This window comes from Panulirus ornatus, chromosome 12, assembly GCF_036320965.1.
Source record: "Panulirus ornatus isolate Po-2019 chromosome 12, ASM3632096v1, whole genome shotgun sequence".
In the NCBI taxonomy this organism is placed as follows: Eukaryota; Metazoa; Arthropoda; class Malacostraca; order Decapoda; family Palinuridae; genus Panulirus; species Panulirus ornatus.
Window position 1 is genome coordinate 51048536 of NC_092235.1, and position 18411 is coordinate 51066946.

Consider the following 18411-nt stretch of genomic DNA (forward strand, 5'->3'; position numbering starts at 1 on the left):
ATCCATAAATGCTACATACAAATCCATTTGCTTTTCCAAGTATTTCTCACATACATTCTTCAAAGCAAACACCTGATCCACACATCCTCTACCACTTCTGAAACCACACTGCTCTTCCCCAATCTGATGCTCTGTACATGCCTTCACCCTCTCAATCAATACCCTCCCATATAATTTGCCAGGAATACTCAACAAACTTATACCTCTGTAATTTGAGCACTCACTCTTATCCCCTTTGCCTTTGTACAATGGCACTATGCACGCATTCCGCCAATCCTCAGGCACCTCACCATGAGTCATACATACATTAAATAACCTTACCAACCAGTCAACAATACAGTCACCCCCTTTTTTAATAAATTCCACTGCAATACCATCCAAACCTGCTGCCTTGCCGGCTTTCATCTTCCGCAAAGCTTTTACTACCTCTTCTCTGTTTACCAACTCATTTTCCCTAACCCTCGCACTTTGCACACCACCTCGACCAAAACACCCTATATCTGCCACTCTATCATCAAACACATTCAACAAACCTTCAAAATACTCACTCCATCTCCTTCTCACATCACCACTACTTGTTATCACCTCCCCATTTGCGCCCTTCACTAAAGTTCCCATTTGCTCCCTTGTCTTACGCACTTTATTTACCTCCTTCCAGAACATCTTTTTATTCTCCCTAAAATTTAATGATACTCTCTCACCCCAACTCTCATTTGCCCTTTTTTTCACCTCTTGCACCTTTCTCTTGACCTCCTGTCTCTTTCTTTTATACGTCTCCCACTCAATTTCATTTTTTCCCTGCAAAAATCATCCAAATGCCCCTCTCTTCTCTTTCACTAATACTCTTACTTCTTCATCCCGCCACTCACTACCCTTTCTAATCAACCCACCTCCCACTCTTCTCATGCCACAAGCATCTTTTGCGCAATCCATCACTGATTCCCTAAATACATCCCATTCTTCCCCCACTCCCCTTACTTCCATTGTTCTCACCTTTTTCCATTCTGTACTCAGTCTCTCCTGGTACTTCCTCACACAAGTCTCCTTCCCAAGCTCACTTACTCTCACCACCCTCTTCACCCCAACACTCACTCTTCTTTTCTGAAAACCCATACAAATCTTCACCTTAGCCTCCACAAGATAATGATCAGACATCCCTCCAGTTGCACCTCTCAGCACATTAACATCCAAAAGTCTATCTTTCGCCCGCCTGTCAATTAACACGTAATCCAATAACGCTCTCTGGCCATCTCTCCTACTTACATAAGTATACTTATGTATATCTCGCTTTTTAAACCAGGTATTCCCAATCATCAGTAAATAAATTAAACATTTCCTTTCCATAGCCAGAGGTTGAACCATTATGTGACATTCATTTTTTCATTTCATTTCAAGCTAGAAGTTTCAGTTTTCTAAATTGTTTCTTACATTTTTCACATGTATATATATTTATGTGTGTGTGTGTGTGTATATGTGCGTGTGTGTGTGTGTGTGTGTGTATGTGTATATATATATGTATATTATCCCTGGGGATAGGGGTGAAAGAATACTTCCCACGCATTCCTCGCGTGTCGTAGAAAGCGACTAGAGGGGACGGGAGTGGGGGGCCAGAAGTCCTCCCCTCCTTGTACTTTTTTTAACTTTCTAAAATGGGAAACAGAAGAAGGAGTCACGCGGGGAGTGCTCATCCTCCTCGAAGGCTCAGATTGGGGTGCCTAAATGTGTGTGGATATAACCAAGATGTGAAAAAAGGAGAGATAGGTAGTATGTTTGAGGAAAGGAACCTGGATGTTTTGGCTCTGAGTGAAATGAAGCTCAAGGGTAAAGGGGAAGAGTGGTTTGGGAATGTCTTGGGAGTAAAGTCAGGGGTTAGTGAGAGGACAAGAGCAAGGGAAGGAGTAGCAGTACTCCTGAAACAGGAGTTGTGGAAGTATGTGATAGAATGTAAGAAAGTAAATTCTCGATTAATATGGGTAAAACTGAAAGTTGATGGAGAGAGATTGGTGATTATTGGTGCATATGCACCTGGGCATGAGAAGAAAGATCATGAGAGGCAAGTGTTTTGGGAGCAGCTGAATGAGTGTGTTAGTGGTTTTGATGCACAAGACCGGGTTATAGTGTTGGGTGATTTGAATGCAAAGGTGAGTAATGTGGCAGTTGAGGGAATAATTGGTATACATGGGGTGTTCAGTGTTGTAAATGGAAATGGTGAAGAGCTTGTAGATTTATGTAGATTTATATATATATATATATATATATATATATATATATATATATATATATACACTCAGACATATACATATATACACATGTACATAATTCATACCGTCTGCCCTTGTTCATTCCCGTCGCCACCCCACCACACTTGAAATGACAGCCTCCTCCCCCCACATGTATGCAAGGTAGTGCTAGGAAAAGACAACAAAGGCCACATTCGTTCACACATTCAGTCTCTAGCTGTCATGTATAATGCACTGAAACCACAGCTCCCTTTTCACATCCAAGACCCACAAATCTTTCCATGGTTTACCTCCAACGCTTCACATGCCCTGGTTCAATCCATTGACAGCACGTCGACCCTGGTATACCACATCGTTCCAGTTCACTGTATTCCTTGCACACCTTTCACCCTCCTGCATGTTCAGGCCCCGATCACTCAAAATCTTTTTCACTCCATCTTCCCACCTCCAATTTGGTCATCCACTTCTTGTTCCCTCCACTTCTGACACATATATCCTCTTTGTCAATCTTTCCTCACTCATTCTCTCCATGTGACCAAACCATTTCAAAACACCCTCTTCTGCTCTCTCAACCACACTCTTTTTATTACCACACATCTCTCTTACCCTTTCATTACTTACTCGATCAAACCACCTCACACCACATAGTGTCCTCAGACATCTCATTTCCAGCACATCCACCCTCCTCCACACAACTCTATCTATAGCCCATGCCTTGCAACGATATAACATTGTTGGAACCACTATTCCTTCAAACATACCCATTTTTGCTTTCCAAGATAACATTCTCGACTTCCACACATTTTTCAACGCTCACAGAACTTTCGCCCCCCTCCCCCACCCTATGATTCACTTCCGCTTCCATGCTTCCATCCGCTGCTAAATCCACTCCCAGATATCTAAAACACTTCATTTCCTCCAGTTTTTCTCCATTCAAACTTACCTCCCAATTAAGTTGTCCCTCAACCCTACTGTACCTAATAACCTTGCTCTTATTCACATTTACTCTCAAGCTTTCTTCTTTCACACACTTTACCAAACTCAGTCACCAGCTTCTGCAGTTTCTCACCTGAATCAGCCACCAGCGCTGTATCATCAGTGAACAACAACTGACTCACTTCCCAAGCTCTCTCATCCACAACAGACTGCATACTTGCCTCTCTTTCCAAAACTTGCATTCACCTCCCTAACAACCCCATGCATAAACAAGTTAAACAACCATGGAGACATCACGCATCCCTGCCACAAACCGACATTCACTGGGAACCAATTACTTTCCTCTCTTCCTGCTCGTACACATACCTTTCATCCACAGTACAAACTTTTCACTGCTTCTAACAACTTGCCTCCCACATCATATACTCTTAATACCTTCCACAGAGCATCTCTATCAACTTTATCATATGCCTTCTCCAGATCCATAAATGCTACATACAAATCCATTTGTTTTTCTTAGTATTTCTCACATTTTTCAGAACAAACACCTGATCCAAACATCTACCACTTCTGAAACCACACTGCTCCTCCCCAATCTGATGCTCTGTACATGCCTTCACCCTCTCAATCAATATCCTCCCATATAATTTCCCAGGATTACTCAGCAAACTTGTAACTCTGTAATTTGAACATTCGCCTTTATCCCCTTTGCCTTTGTACAATGGCACTATGCATACTTTCCGCCAGTCCCCAGGCACTTCACCATGAGCCATACATACACTGAATATCCTCACGAATCAGTCAACAACACCATCACCCCCGTTTTAAATATATTCCACTGCAATACCATCCAAACCCGCCACCTTGCCAGCTTTCATCTTCTGCAAAGCTTTCACTACCTCTTCTTTGTTTACCAAATCATTCTCCCTGACCCACTCACTTCGCACACCACCTCGACCAAAACACCCTATATCTGCCACTCTGTCATCTAACACATTCAACAAACCTTCAAAATACTCACTCCATCTCCTTCTCACATCACCACTACTTGGTATTACCTTCCCATTAGCCTCCTTCACCGATATACCCATTTGTTCTCACCTTACGCACTTTATTTACCTCCTTCCAAAACATCCTTTTATTCTCCCGAAAATTTAATGATACTCTCTCACCCCAACTCTCATTTGCCCTCTTTTTCACCTCTTGCATCTTTCTCTTGACCTCCTGCCTCTTTCTTTCATACATCTCTCAGTCATTTGCACTATTTCCCTGCAAAAATCGTCCAAAAGTCTCTCTTCTCATTCACTAATAATCTTGCTTCTTCATCTCACCACTGACTACCCTTTCTAATTTGCCCACCTCAAATGCTTCTTATGCCACAAGCATCTTTTGCGTAAGCCATTACTGCTTCCCTAAATACATGCCATTCCTCCCCCACTCCCCTTACGTCCTTTGCTTTCACCTTTTTCCATTCTGCAAGTGTATTGAAATGGTTTGGCCACATGGAGAGAATGAGTGAGGAAAGATTGACAAAGAGGATATATGTGTCAGAGGTGGAGGGAACGAGGAGAAGTGGGAGACCAAATTGGAGATGGAAGGATGGAGTGAAGAAGATTTTGAGCGATCAGGGCCTGAACATACAGGAGGGTGAAAGGCGTGCAAGGAATAGAGTGAACTGGAACAATGTGGTATACCAGAGTCAACGTGCTGTCAATGGATTGAACCAGGGCATGTGAAGTGTCTGATGTAAACCATGGAAAGTTTTTTGGGGCCTGGAAGTGGAAAGGGAGCTGTGGTTTCAGTGCATTATACATGACAGCTAGTGGCTGAGTGTGAACGAATGTGGCCTTTGTTGTCTTTTCCTAGCGCTACCTCACACACATGCAGGGGGAGGGGGTTGTCATTGAGTTTGGCGGGGCAGCGACAGGAATGAATAAAGGCAGCAAGTATGAATTACCTACATGTATATATATTTATGTGTCTGTGTATGTATATATATGTATATGTTGAAATGTATGGGTAGAAGGAACAGAGAAGGGGGCCAGGTGAGGATATTCCCTCAAAGGCCCAGTCCTCTGTTCTTAACGCTACCTTCCTAACGCGGGAAATGGCGAATAGCATGGTATGGGATGTGTATGCACATACATATGTATGTGGGTGGGTTGGGCTATTCTTTCGGCTGTTTCCTTGCGCTACCTCACTAACACAGGAGACAGCGAAAAAGTATAATAATAATAATAATAATAATAAAATATATTATTTTTTTTTTTTTTATTATACTTTGTCGCTGTCTCCCGCGTTTGCGAGGTAGCGCAAGGAAACAGACGAAAGAAATGGCCCAACCCCCCCCTACACATGTATATACATACGTCCACACACGCAAATATACATACCTACACAGCTTTCCATGGTTTACCCCAGACGCTTCACATGCCTTGATGCAATCCACTGACAGCACGTCAACCCCGGTATACCACATCGCTCCAATTCACTCTATTCCTTGCCCTCCTTTCACCTTCCTGCATGTTCAGGCCCCGATCACACAAAATCTTTTTCACTCCATCTTTCCACCTCCAATTTGGTCTCCCACTTCTCCTCGTTCCCTCCACCTCCGACACATATATCCTCTTGGTCAATCTTTCCTCACTCATTCTCTCCATGTGCCCAAACCACTTCAAAACACCCTCTTCTGCTCTCTCAACCATGCTCTTTTTATTTCCACACATCTCCCTTACCCTTACGTTACTCACTCGATCAAACCACCTCACACCACACATTGTCCTCAAACATCTCATTTCCAGCACATCCATCCTCCTGCGCACAACTCTATCCATAGCCCACGCCTCGCAACCATACAACATTGTTGGAACCACTATTCCTTCAAACATACCCATTTTTGCTTTCCGAGATAATGTTCTCGACTTTCACACATTCTTCAAGGCCCCCAGAATTTTCGCCCCCTCCCCCACCCTATGATCCACTTCCGCTTCCATGGTTCCATCTGCTGCCAGATCCACTCCCAGATATCTAAAACACTTCACTTCCTCCAGTTTTTCTCCATTGAAACTCACCTCCCAATTGACTTGACCCTCAACCCTACTGTACCAAATAACCTTGCTCTTATTCACATTTACTCTTAACTTTCTTCTTCCACACACTTTACCAAACTCAGTCACCAGCTTCTGCAGTTTCTCACATGAATCAGCCACCAGCGCTGTATCATCAGCGAACAACAACTGACTCACTTCCCAAGCTCTCTCATCCCCAACAGACTTCATACTTGCTCCTCTTTCCAAAACTCTTGCATTTACCTCCCTAACAACCCCATCCATAAACAAATTAAACAACCATGGAGACATCACACACCCCTGCCGCAAACCTACATTCACTGAGAACCAATCACTTTCCTCTCTTCCTACACGTACACATGCCTTACATCCTCGATAAAAACTTTTCACTGCTTCTAACAACTTTCCTCCCACACCATATATTCTTAATACCTTCCACAGAGCATCTCTATCAACTCTATCATATGCCTTCTCCAGATCCATAAATGCTACATACAAATCCATACATACAAATATATGTGTTTGTGTATATGAGTGGATGGGCCACTTTTTGCGTGTTTCATGGTGTTACCCCGCTGATGTGAGGAACAGCGATTAAGTATGATAATAATAATAATTTTGTTCAATACTTCACTGTGGTAATATGTAGTTGTTTTGTAGATGTTTTCGCACAAAATGTAGAATTAATGCCAGTGTCAAGTGAATTGCTTCAGTGCATATTTTATGTTTATTTTACTGCATTGAAAAATTGACTACTGATCACAGGGTTTCCTCTCTGGCAATCTGTTGTTATAGTGAAATTTTTTTTGTATGAGTACTTGTGTCCTGTGTTGTAAGGGGAGGTTATGTTCCTGGTCAAGAATTTCTCTGGTCTATCACGTATACATAGACTCCTACAACGTACAACATTCTATCATTATGTAGCTTTGACCAACTGATTCAAGCAATTGTTGCCAAGTCGTAGGTAAATCAGACAAAAATTCAATGATATTAAGAATCTTGATGAAGAGAACTTAAGGTGATGGTGATATGCTTTACATACTGTACTGATATGGTAGGGTTGGGATATAGCATGAGATAGGTACCAGAAAATTTGTGCAGCATTAAATTGCACTATACTGTGACATCTATTTCCATGTAATTATGGGGCTAGGGACTTGGTAAAAAAAATGAAATATACCCAAATGTCCCATAAATAATGGAAAAAATGTACCTCACAACACTCAAAATGTTATCCAACTGTAAGAATAATATACAACTGAAATAGAAAATGATAAAACAGGTGTCTGCCTATTTGTCATTTCCATGTTTCTTTGGGATTTCATATAGGCTAGGTAAAATTTTCCATACATTCTTTTGAAATATGTTGAGAATTATTAGTTCATAAATTTATGGTTGAGAACTGTAAAAAAAAAAAAAAAGTACATGTAAAGAATATAGTCAAAGTAATCTATATTTCCAAAGACAAAGTACTTCCAATATCCTCACTATACATGTCAGCCACTCAAAATACTTATACTCATTTACAGTGTTAAAGGTGTAATATGTTTACTTTTATTGTTGTTTTTAATCATCAATGGTATGTCTCTGTATGAAATAAGATTGTGTTTGAAAAGGAATTAGTGTTTAGGACAAAGAAAGGAACAGGCCTTCAGTATTCTCCCCTCATTTGCTAGCTAGTCTTCCTCACCAATGTAAGTGTGAAATGTATAACATTTCCATATATATTCTCGGTATTAACCAAATACTGAGCCTGTGTATAAAATGAGAATGGTTAGAAAAGAAGCTGTATTGAAAGAAAGAAATGTCATCTTCATGTATTTTATTTTAATTAAGAGCTGTCAAACATATCATTCATACCTCCTCTGCCCCTTCCCTTGGCACTGGACGAAGCCAACACAAAGGTAGTCATACCTATATATATATTTTATGTTACCATTGAATGTGAGTCAGTCATTTCGTAAAGGAATTTTTTTCATCATTTTACTTTCTCAAGTTATTTTTTCTACTCTGATGGAGTTTCTCGGCTGCACCTATCATGAAAGGATTAAGGGTTTGTACCTTTTGCCTTAGTTGAGGATTTTGTATACAATTGCCCTGGTGATAATTAGAATAGCTAGACTGAGTCAGGGAGAGTGACCCTGACATTAATGGAGAAGTGAAGAAAGAATTCACAGAACTAAAGTGTGGCACTGGCCTTCTTGATAAGGGATCCCATTAAATTCTGTGAAATATCAATAGATGGCACATGCAAACTGTAGGGAGAAAGTGTATGATCGTGCAGGTTTCCACCCTTCAAGGAACTGCATTGACCAAGAACAGATGTTCATAATGGTGTAGTTTACAGGGAATTTTCAAAGCATTAAAATGACACTGAACAGATGTACAGTGATAACAATGAAGGAACAGTTAGGATGAAGAAAGAACTGGTGAGACACTCCCTCCTTTGATATAATAATGCCGAAGTGATAGGACAATTCAATATCTAGCAAACAGACAGGGAAAACTTAGACTCTCATGGAGGTAGAAAGCCATGGAGACATAAGTTTCTAGAATGCATATAGGAGACTTTTCTGTGTCTACACATAAAGGATGTCTACAGATAAAGGAACATGTTAGAACCCTTGGGGCTGATACATCTGTTTGAACTTGCCTTTACATGTCATAGCATGGAAAATGAACATATGAGATATGATACATCAGATGAAGAGCTGATTAAGTTTTTTGAGAGTATGAATTGTAAAAGGGTGCATAGATTAGTGCTGTAGAAGGTTCTGTGAGGTATACAATGGGTGTCATATGATGCAAATGGAGGAGAAAGGAAAAAGATATGAGGTATGGTTCAGTATAGAATGCCAAAAAGCAAAAGAGCTTGGAGATGAATTATGGAGGAGATACAGATGACACTGTAGCTTTTCATCATATGAAAGATAAAACGAGAAAGAAATGAGTAATGCAAAATAAATGAGGAGTAATGGAAAAACCGTGAAAGGAGTATTATAGACAATGCAAAAGTCAATCAAAAACTTTTCCAAAAGTTACTCAAGAGCAAATTATCAGTGAACCATTTCACTACTCCACAGGTCATAAGATGCATTATGAAGTTAGTGCTTCCTACATTACATTTTTTTTGCACCTGCTATTATTTAACCCTGACACCAGATCTGGTAAAAGAGACCTCACGGAGATTATATTTCATGCTAACAATCAAAATTAAGCTGATCTATGTTGGTGGCATGGAAGCCTTAAGCCTCCTTATGCAACAGTTATGCAGTAATTGCTCTGTTACCTTTCAGTCATAGTATGAGAAGAATGTTACAGTCATCTGCTAAGTAGAGATGACTGAGTGATGTTTGTTGCTTAATGATGAGGAGTTTAGTAATTCAGTTGTTAATTTCTTTGATAAAACAAAGCAAGAGCATCAAAACACTTCATGAAAGTGGTGATGTGCAAGACGTGGTGACACGAGGCTATGTTGCACTTAGAGCTAGATCAGCAGTATGCTTCCATTAGAAGGCTCTTGGTTCTGATGAAGTCACTCCATAGTTTCTACAGGCTTCTTAAAATATTGCTCAACAAGTTACAAAAGGTGTGCAGGAGGGTAAATGTCATGCCAGTATTTTAGATAAGTGATCCAGAAACTGTGGTGAACTACAGACCAGTCTCTAACATGTGTGATCTGTTAACTGCTGGAAAAGATCAGAAAGTAAAGGAGAAACTACTTACTGGGAGATACACGAGTTCAGGGAGAAAGCATGATGGTGTTCAAGATGATTCTCCTAGACTTCAGTGATGGTGAACTCCATCTTACATCAAATAGATTGATGGCTACATGCTTACTGCAACCATTTCATTCCCAACATATCTACCTTTTTCCATACTTTTGCATTCACCACCCGACATTTTCGGAATATTTTATTATTATTATTTTGCTTTGTTGCTGTCTCCCGCGTTAGCGAGGTAGTGCAAGGAAACAGACGAAAGAAATAGCCCAACCCACCCACGTACACATGTATATACATACACGTCCACACACGCAAATATACATACCTATACATCTCAATGTACACATATATATACACACACAGACATATACATATATACACATGTACATAATTCATACTGTCTGCCTTTATTTATTCCCATCACCACCATGCCACACATGGAATAACAACCCCCTCCCCCCTCATGTGTGCGAGGTAGCACTAGGAAAAGACAACAAAGGCCCCGTTCATTCACACTCAGTCTCTAGCCATCATGTAATAATGCACCGAAACCACAGCTCCTTTTCCACATCCAGGCCCCACAGAACTTTCCATGGTTTACCCCAGACGCTTCACATGCCCTGGTTCAATCCATTGACAGCACGTCGACCCCGGTATACCACATCGTTCCAATTCACTCTATTCCTTGCACGCCTTTCACCCTCCTGCATGTTCAGGCCCCGATCACTCAAAATCTTTTTCACTCCATCTTTCCACCTCCAATTTGGTCTCCTACTTCTCCTCGTTCCCTCCACCTCTGACACATATATCCTCTTGGTCAATCTTTCCTCACTCATTCTCTCCATGTGACCAAACCATTTCAAAACACCCTCTTCTGCTCTCTCAACCATACTCTTTTTATTTCCACACATCTCTCTTACCCTTACATTACTCACTCGATCAAACCACCTCACACCACATATTGTCCTCAAACATCTCATTTCCAGCACATCCACCCTCCTGCACACAACTCTATCCATAGCCCACGCCTCGCAACCATACAACATTGTTGGAACCACTATTCCTTCAAACATACCCATTTTTGCTTTCTGAGATAATATTATAAATATTATATCAAGAAACATACCCATCTTTACCCTCACAGACAGTGACCTCTCCCCTCCACATACTTCTCAATGCACCAAGGACCTTAGCCCCTGCCCCATCTGATTTACTTTAGCCCCCTAAGTTTCATTCTCAGACATATCCACTCCCTGGTTTTAAAGCATTCCACTTCCTCTAGCTTTTCCTGCTTCAAACTCGCACTGAAACCAACCTGCTTTGCCCCCATGCTAAACCTTATTATTTACATTAACCCAAACATCATCCTTTCATGCATTTCTCCTAACTTGACATCAGGTGCAGTTTCTCTTTTTGTATGTCCTCAGAGCTGTGACATTTGTATACAACCTGCTGACTCACCTCCCAGGCCCAACCACCTCCAGCATACTGTAGACCTGCCACGATCTACAAAATCCTTGTGTATACCACCCTCACCACCCCTGCAGTAGACAGATTAAACAGCCATGTTGACACCATACCCTTGATGTGGACCCTCCTTCAATTGGAACAACTTGCCCTCTTATCTGTCTGCTTGCACATATGCTGTACTTTCCTTGTAGCGTCTCTTCACTGCCACTAGTAGCATTCCTCCCACATCATATACAGACACTCTTCGACTTACATAAGGTTACGCTCCCATCATCAGTGCATAAGTCAAAATTTTTTGAGTCATAAACCATGTAATTTCACCCCAGATCCCATCACCTGGAATAGGTGAGTCTTCCCACCCTGGTTACTTGTTCATTTTTCCTGGTACCATGTTGTGTGGGTGTGTTTTCTATTGCTGTCATACACTGCAAACTGTACTAGACTATTCTACCACAATTACTTCATGCTAGAACACAGCACACTTAAAACACCATCACACTGAGCAATAGAAACATGGGAAAGAAATTACTAACTACAGAAAAGAAACAAGAGAAAGAAATTATTAAACTATAAAAAGATCCTTTGAATTAATTTTAGAATGAAATTATTAAACTATATAAAGAACCATTGAATAAATCTTAGTAATGGTCAGACTCTGTGAAGGCAGCTTTTTTGAGATGGATGATGAAAAACTTAATCGCTAATTAAGAAAAAAAGATAAAGACGAGATAGGGATCACATCATTTGGGGTGAACATCATAGGCTGTGGGTTGCAGTGGCATTTCTGTATATTGAGTTTTCTGTAAATAGGGTAGTGTCTGTATTTGTAAGCACCTTCCATAAGGCTTCTCTGTCAGTGCTATCTTGTATTTTCTCCAGGTCAGTAATTGTCATATACAAATTCCTCTTTCTTTCCCATGCCTGAATCCAAATTGTTCCTCCCAATCTAATGCTGTATACACCATCGCCTTCTCAATCATTACTTTTATCCACAAGTGATTTACTTTCAGAATTACAATTTTATGCATCTACCATAGGTATGTTTTAGCCCTCTGCTTGATTAACTCACTTATGATAAAGCTATTCTGTGTTAAATATGTTATGTTTATTTTACTCCACAGGTGGAAGCTCTAATGCAGGCTACAGAGAAAGAAGCCCAGGTGGCTGCTGAGAAATCTATAAAGGAATTGCAAGCAGACCCAGAACTAGCAGGAGCTGTGGCACAAGCTACTAGAAGGAAAGAAAAGAAAGGACGTCAAAAGAAGTCCAAAGGAACAGGTGGAGGAAAAGGTGGTTCATCAGATGAAGAATGGCATAGTAAGAGTTCTGACAGTGATATTGAAATAGAAGGTGGGAAGGCTATTGATGCAGTGACTGAACAAGAAGAAGTTCAGAGAATTATTGATATGTATACCAAACGAGCACAGCTTAAGAAGGAAAAGAAAAGGAAGAAGAAAGAGGCAGCAGCAGCTGCTATGGGAGGTGCTGTTGGGGGTGATGATTCTGACTCTGATATTGAAGTTAGTTCTGATTCTCATTTATCCTCTGACAGTGAAAAGTACAGCTTAAGTGATGAACTGAGTGACTGAATATGTTGCATATTGTCAAAGTTTTGATGGTAAGCAGATATATGATCATATATAAGCATATCACTGGTTTAGGATCTTGAGGTGTTGGAGTCAGTTCTAGCCTGTGATAGAGCTGTGTTATGTGTATATCCAGTCATAAAATTCTTTGGGCTCTCACTTCACTTTCTCTGCTCTTGACACTTTGATTCTTCTAGTTTCATGGGGTTACCAGGCTGGTGTTAGAGTACTACATTAAAAAGATTAGGGAAGTAATTCATAAATGATACAGAAAGAAACAGTATTCATAGTTTTAGCATTATAACATTTGATGTGGCGGTGTTATCTTCAAGATAAGTGCATTGTCAACCACCTTTTTTGGTAATAAGTACCCTTCACATTGTTGCAGATACGCATTGTGGAATCACATTGAAACATAACCAAATATTAAACTGCAGAAATACTTATTGCTTGCTCATAACACTGGCTTACACAGCTTTTTACAATTTCTTAAGGAAGAATTAACTTTCTGATTTTTTTAATATTACCTCCAAGTGAACATTGATGAATAGTTGACACCAGTCTAAATTTTTATTTAGATATCATATAAATGGATTATATTAAATGACATTTATACACAAACAGAGATACACATGCACATATGCCTACAGACTCAGAGTAATGCACATCGTATACATACCCGCATTCACACACGTTTGCATGGGAGAGATATTTTCATGCCTTCAGTGTATAGTTTCATAAAATATTGACATGTAATTACAGATAAATTACAGTCAAGTGCAGGCAGATACAAGCAAAGCAAGTCACATACATGCAGTTATGCATGTGATCTTCGCTTATGTGTGCTGACATATCCCAAAGCCTTTTGTAATGCATTTATGCTATCAAGAATTGAAAATAGTACATTACCATATAATTTTCTCCTGTCAGCTTTAAGACATAATTTTAAAATACAGTACTAGATATTTACTTTTTATATTGTGAAAAAAGTTAACTTTTAGAATAAGGTATGGTGGCCTGTGAAAAATAAAGATGTTTATGTCCTTTGTGTGCCTTGCTTATTGTCAGCTTGGGTGGGCTTGAATGACCTTCCAAAATCCCATGACTAAACCTTAAAATTTTGAACAAATGTAAAACTGGTTTGTGCTCCTTATAAACTGAGTGGTATGTGTGAACTTTTGATAAGTATTACCTTTTAAACTTCTCCATTTCATTCTCCAGGTATATATGATGAAATTATATTATATAAATATTAGAATATTTGTTGGCAGTTCTGCAATTCATTATATATATATATATATATATATATATATATATATATATATATATATATATATATATATATATATATATCTTTTTTTCATACTATTCGCCATTTCCTGTGTTAGTGAGGTAGCATTAAGAACAGAGGACTGAGCCTTTGAGGGAATATCCTCACCTGGCCCCCTTCTCTGTTCCTTCTTTTGGAAAATTAAAAAAAGAGAGGGGAGGATTTCCTGCCGCCAGCCTTCTCCCCTTTTAGTCGCCTTCTATGACTCGCAGGGAATATGTGGGAAGTATTCTTTCTTCCCTATCCCCAGATATATAGTGCCATTGTACATAGGCAAAGGGGATAAAAGTGAGTGCTCAGATTATAGAGGTATAAGTTTGTTGAGTATTCCTGGGAAATTATATGGGAGGGTATTGATTGAGAGGGTGAAAGCACGTACAGAGCATCAGATTGGGGAAGAGCAGTGTGGTTTCAGAAGTGGTAGAGGATGTGTGACTCAGGTGTTTGCTTTGAGGAATGTATATAAGAAATACTTAGAAAAGCAAATGGATTTGTATGTAGCATTTATGGATCTGGAGAAGGCATATGAGAGTTGATAGAGATGCCCTTTGGAAGGTATTAAGGATATATGGTGTGGGAGGCAAGTTGTTAGAAGCAGTGAAAAGTTTTTATCAAGGATGTAAGGCATGGGTACCAGTAGGAAGAGAGGAAAGTGACTGGTTCTCAGTGAATGTTGGTTTGCGGCAGGGGTGCGTGATGTCTCCATGGTTGCTTAATTTCTTTATGGATGGGGTTGTTAGTGAGGTGAATGCAAGAGTTTTGGAAAGAGGGGCAAGTATACAGTCTGTCGTGGATGAGAGAGCTTGGGAAGTGAGTCAGTTGTTGTTCGCGGATGATACAGCGCTGGTGGTTGATTCGGGTGAGAAACTGCAGAAGCTGGTGACTGAGTTTGGTAAAGTGTGTGAAAGAAGAAAGCTGAGAGTAAATGTGCATAAGAGCAAGGTTATTAGGTACAGTAGGGTTGAGGGACAAGTCAATTGGGAGGTAAGTTTGAATGGAGAAAAACTGGAGGAAGTGAAGTGTTTTAGATATCTGGGAGTGGATTTGGCAGCGAATGGAACCATGGAAGTGGAAGTGAATCATAGGGTGGGGGAGGGGGCGAAAGTTCTGGGATCGTTGAAGAATGTGTAGAAGTTGAGAACGTTATCTTGGAAAGCAAAAATGGGTATGTTTGAAGGAATAGTGGTTCCAACAATGTTATATGGTTGCGAGGCGTGGGCTATAGATATCAGATATCAGATATGAGGTGTTTGAGGACAATATATTGTGTGAGGTGGTTTGATTGAGTAAGTAATGAAAGGGTAAGAGAGATGTGTGGTAATAAAAAGAGTGTGGTTGAGAGAGCAGAAGAGGGTGTTTTGAAATGGTTTGGTCACATGGAGAGAATGAGTAAGGAAAGATTGACAAAGAGGATATATGTGTCAGAGGTGGAGGGAACAAGGTCGACGTGCTGTCAATGGATTGAACCAGGGCATGTGAAGTGTCTGGGGTAAACAACGGAAAGTTTTGTGGGGCCTGGATGTGGAAAGGGAGCTATGGTTTCGGTGCATTATACGTGACAGCTAGAGACAGAGTGTGAACGAATGTGGCCTTTGTTGTCTTTTCCTAGCGCTACCTTGAGCACATGCGGGGGGAGGGGGTTGTCATTTCATGTGTGGCGGGGTGGCGACGTGAATGAATAAGGGCAGACATTATGAATTATGTACATGTGTATATATGTATATGTTGAGATATATAGGTATGTATATGTGCATGTGTGGACGGATATGTATATACATGTGTATGTGGGTGGGTTGGGCCATTCTTTCGTCTATTTCCTTGTGCTACCTCGCTAATGTGGGAGACAGCGACAAAGTATAATAAATAAATAATGTATATTATTATTATTGTTAATTTTTAGAATGGCCTAACCCACCTTCATGCACAAGTATATACATAAACGCCCACACACGCACATATACATACCTATACACCAACGAATACATACACAGAAGTGGTAGAAGATGTGGGGATCAGGTGTTTGCTTTGAAGAATGTATGTAAGAAATACTTAGAAAAGCAAATGGATTTGTATATAGCATTTATGGATCTGCAGAAGGCATATGATAGAGTTGATAGACATGCTCTGTGGAAGGTATTAAGAATATATGGTGTGGGAGGAAAGTTGCTTGAAGCAGTGAAAAGTTTTTATCGAGAATGTAAGGCATGTGTATGAGTAGGAAGAGAGGAAAGTGATTGGTTCCCAGTGAATGTTGGTTTGCGGCAGGGGTGCATGATGTCTCCATGGTTGTTTAATTTGTGTATGGATGGGGTTGTTAGAGAGGTGAATGCAATAGTTTTGGAGAGAGGGACAGGTATGCAGTCTGTTGTGGATGAGAGGGCTTGGGAAGTGAGTCAGTTGTTGTTTGCTGATGATACAGCACTGGTGGCTGATTCAGGTGAGAAACTGCAGAAGCTGGTGACTGGGTTTGGTAAAGTGTGTGAAAGAAGAAAGCTGAGAGTAAATGTGAATAAGAGCAAGGTTATTAGGTACAGTAGGGTGGAGGGACAAGTCAATTGGGAGATAAGTCTGAATGGAGAAAAACTGGAAGAAGTGAAGTGTTTTAGATATCTGGGAGTGGATTTGGCAACAGATGGAACCATGGAAGCGGAAGTGAGTCACAGGGTGGGGGAGTGGGTGAAAGTTCTGAGAGCGTTGAAAAATGTGTGGAAGGCGAGAACATTATCTCGGAAAGCAAAAATGGGTATGTTTGAAGGAATAGTGGTTCCAACAATGTTATATGGTTGCGAGGCATGGGCTATAGATAGAGTTGTGTGGAGGAGGGTGGATGTGTTGGAAATGAGATGTTTGAGGACAATATGTGGTGTGAGGTGGTTTGATTGAGTAAGTAATGAAAGGGTGAGAGAGATGTGTGGTAATAAAATGAGGGTGGTTGAGAGAGCAGAAGAGGGTGTTTTGAAATGCTTTGGTCACATGAAAGGAATGAGTGATGAAAGATTCACAAAGAGGATATATGTGTCAGAGGTGGAGGGAACGAGGAGAAGTGGGAGACCAAATTGGAGGTGGAAAGATGGAGTGAAAAAGATTTTGAGTAATCGGGGCCTGAACATGCAGGAGGGTGAAAGGCGTGCAAGCAATAGAGTGAATTGGAGCAATGTGGTATACCGGGGTCGATGTGCCGTCAATGGATTGAACCAGGGCATGTGAAGCGTCTGGGGTAAACCATGGAAAGTTTTGTGGGGCCTGGATGTGGAAAGGAAGCTGTGGTTTCAGTGCATTATACATGACAGCTAGAGACTGAGTGTGAATGAATGTGGCCTTTTGTTGTCTTTTCCTAGCGCTACCTCGCGCGCATGCGTGGGAGGAGGGTTGTCATTTCATGTGGCGGGGTGGTGACGGGAATGATTAAAGGCAGCAAGTATGAATTATGTACATGTGTATATATGTATATGTCTGTGTATGTATATATATGTATACATTGAAATGTACAGGTATGTATATGTGCGTGTGTGGACGGGTATGTATATACATGTGTAGTGGGTGGGTTGGGCCATTCTTTCGTCTGTTTCCTTGCGCTACCTCACTGATGCGGGAGACAGCAACAAAGTAGAGTATATATATATATATATATATATATATATATATATATATAAACAAGTTTCCATAGTTATTACTTATAACACATCTCCACCAACAATGTGCAATTGATTGCAAAAAATGTTTTGAGTGGAGACTTTAAGAATATGGAAATGGTTGAGATATGGCTGTAATTGGAGTGACTTTACGTAAAGGAGGAAATGTTGAGTTGCGATAGGCTAGAGGAAACTGGAGATGACAGCGTTCCTTTGTTGAAAGGATGCTGTTGAGAAGATACACCTAATGCACAAAGCAGGTATACAGTGAGAGTGCATGTGCAATTGGGTCAAAGAGATGGAAAAGCAGAGATATAGCAAAGTATTTTACATTGAAAAAGTATGATAATGATTAGATGCAATTTTACATTGAAATATTGAGGTAAGCTACTAAAATTGTTAACGTGATGACCATTTCCACCAT

The 18411-nt window shown here is 40.4% G+C and overlaps 1 protein-coding gene across 3 annotated transcripts in view; it reads left to right on the forward strand.

Annotated features, from left to right (window-relative positions):
* LOC139752054 (uncharacterized) overlaps positions 1–14122 on the forward strand; it is a 30937-nt gene extending 16815 nt beyond the window's left edge. For 2 of the 3 annotated variants that reach the window (XM_071667888.1, XM_071667886.1), the window contains exon 5: positions 12561–13168. In XM_071667888.1, the coding sequence (XP_071523989.1) occupies positions 12561–13028 (468 nt within the window). In that variant the 3' untranslated portion in view covers positions 13029–13168. Of the gene's footprint in view, positions 1–12560 lie in introns of all 3 variants that reach the window. The other variant, XM_071667887.1, reaches the window with a different exon arrangement.
* Positions 14123–18411: the final 4289 nt, after the last annotated feature.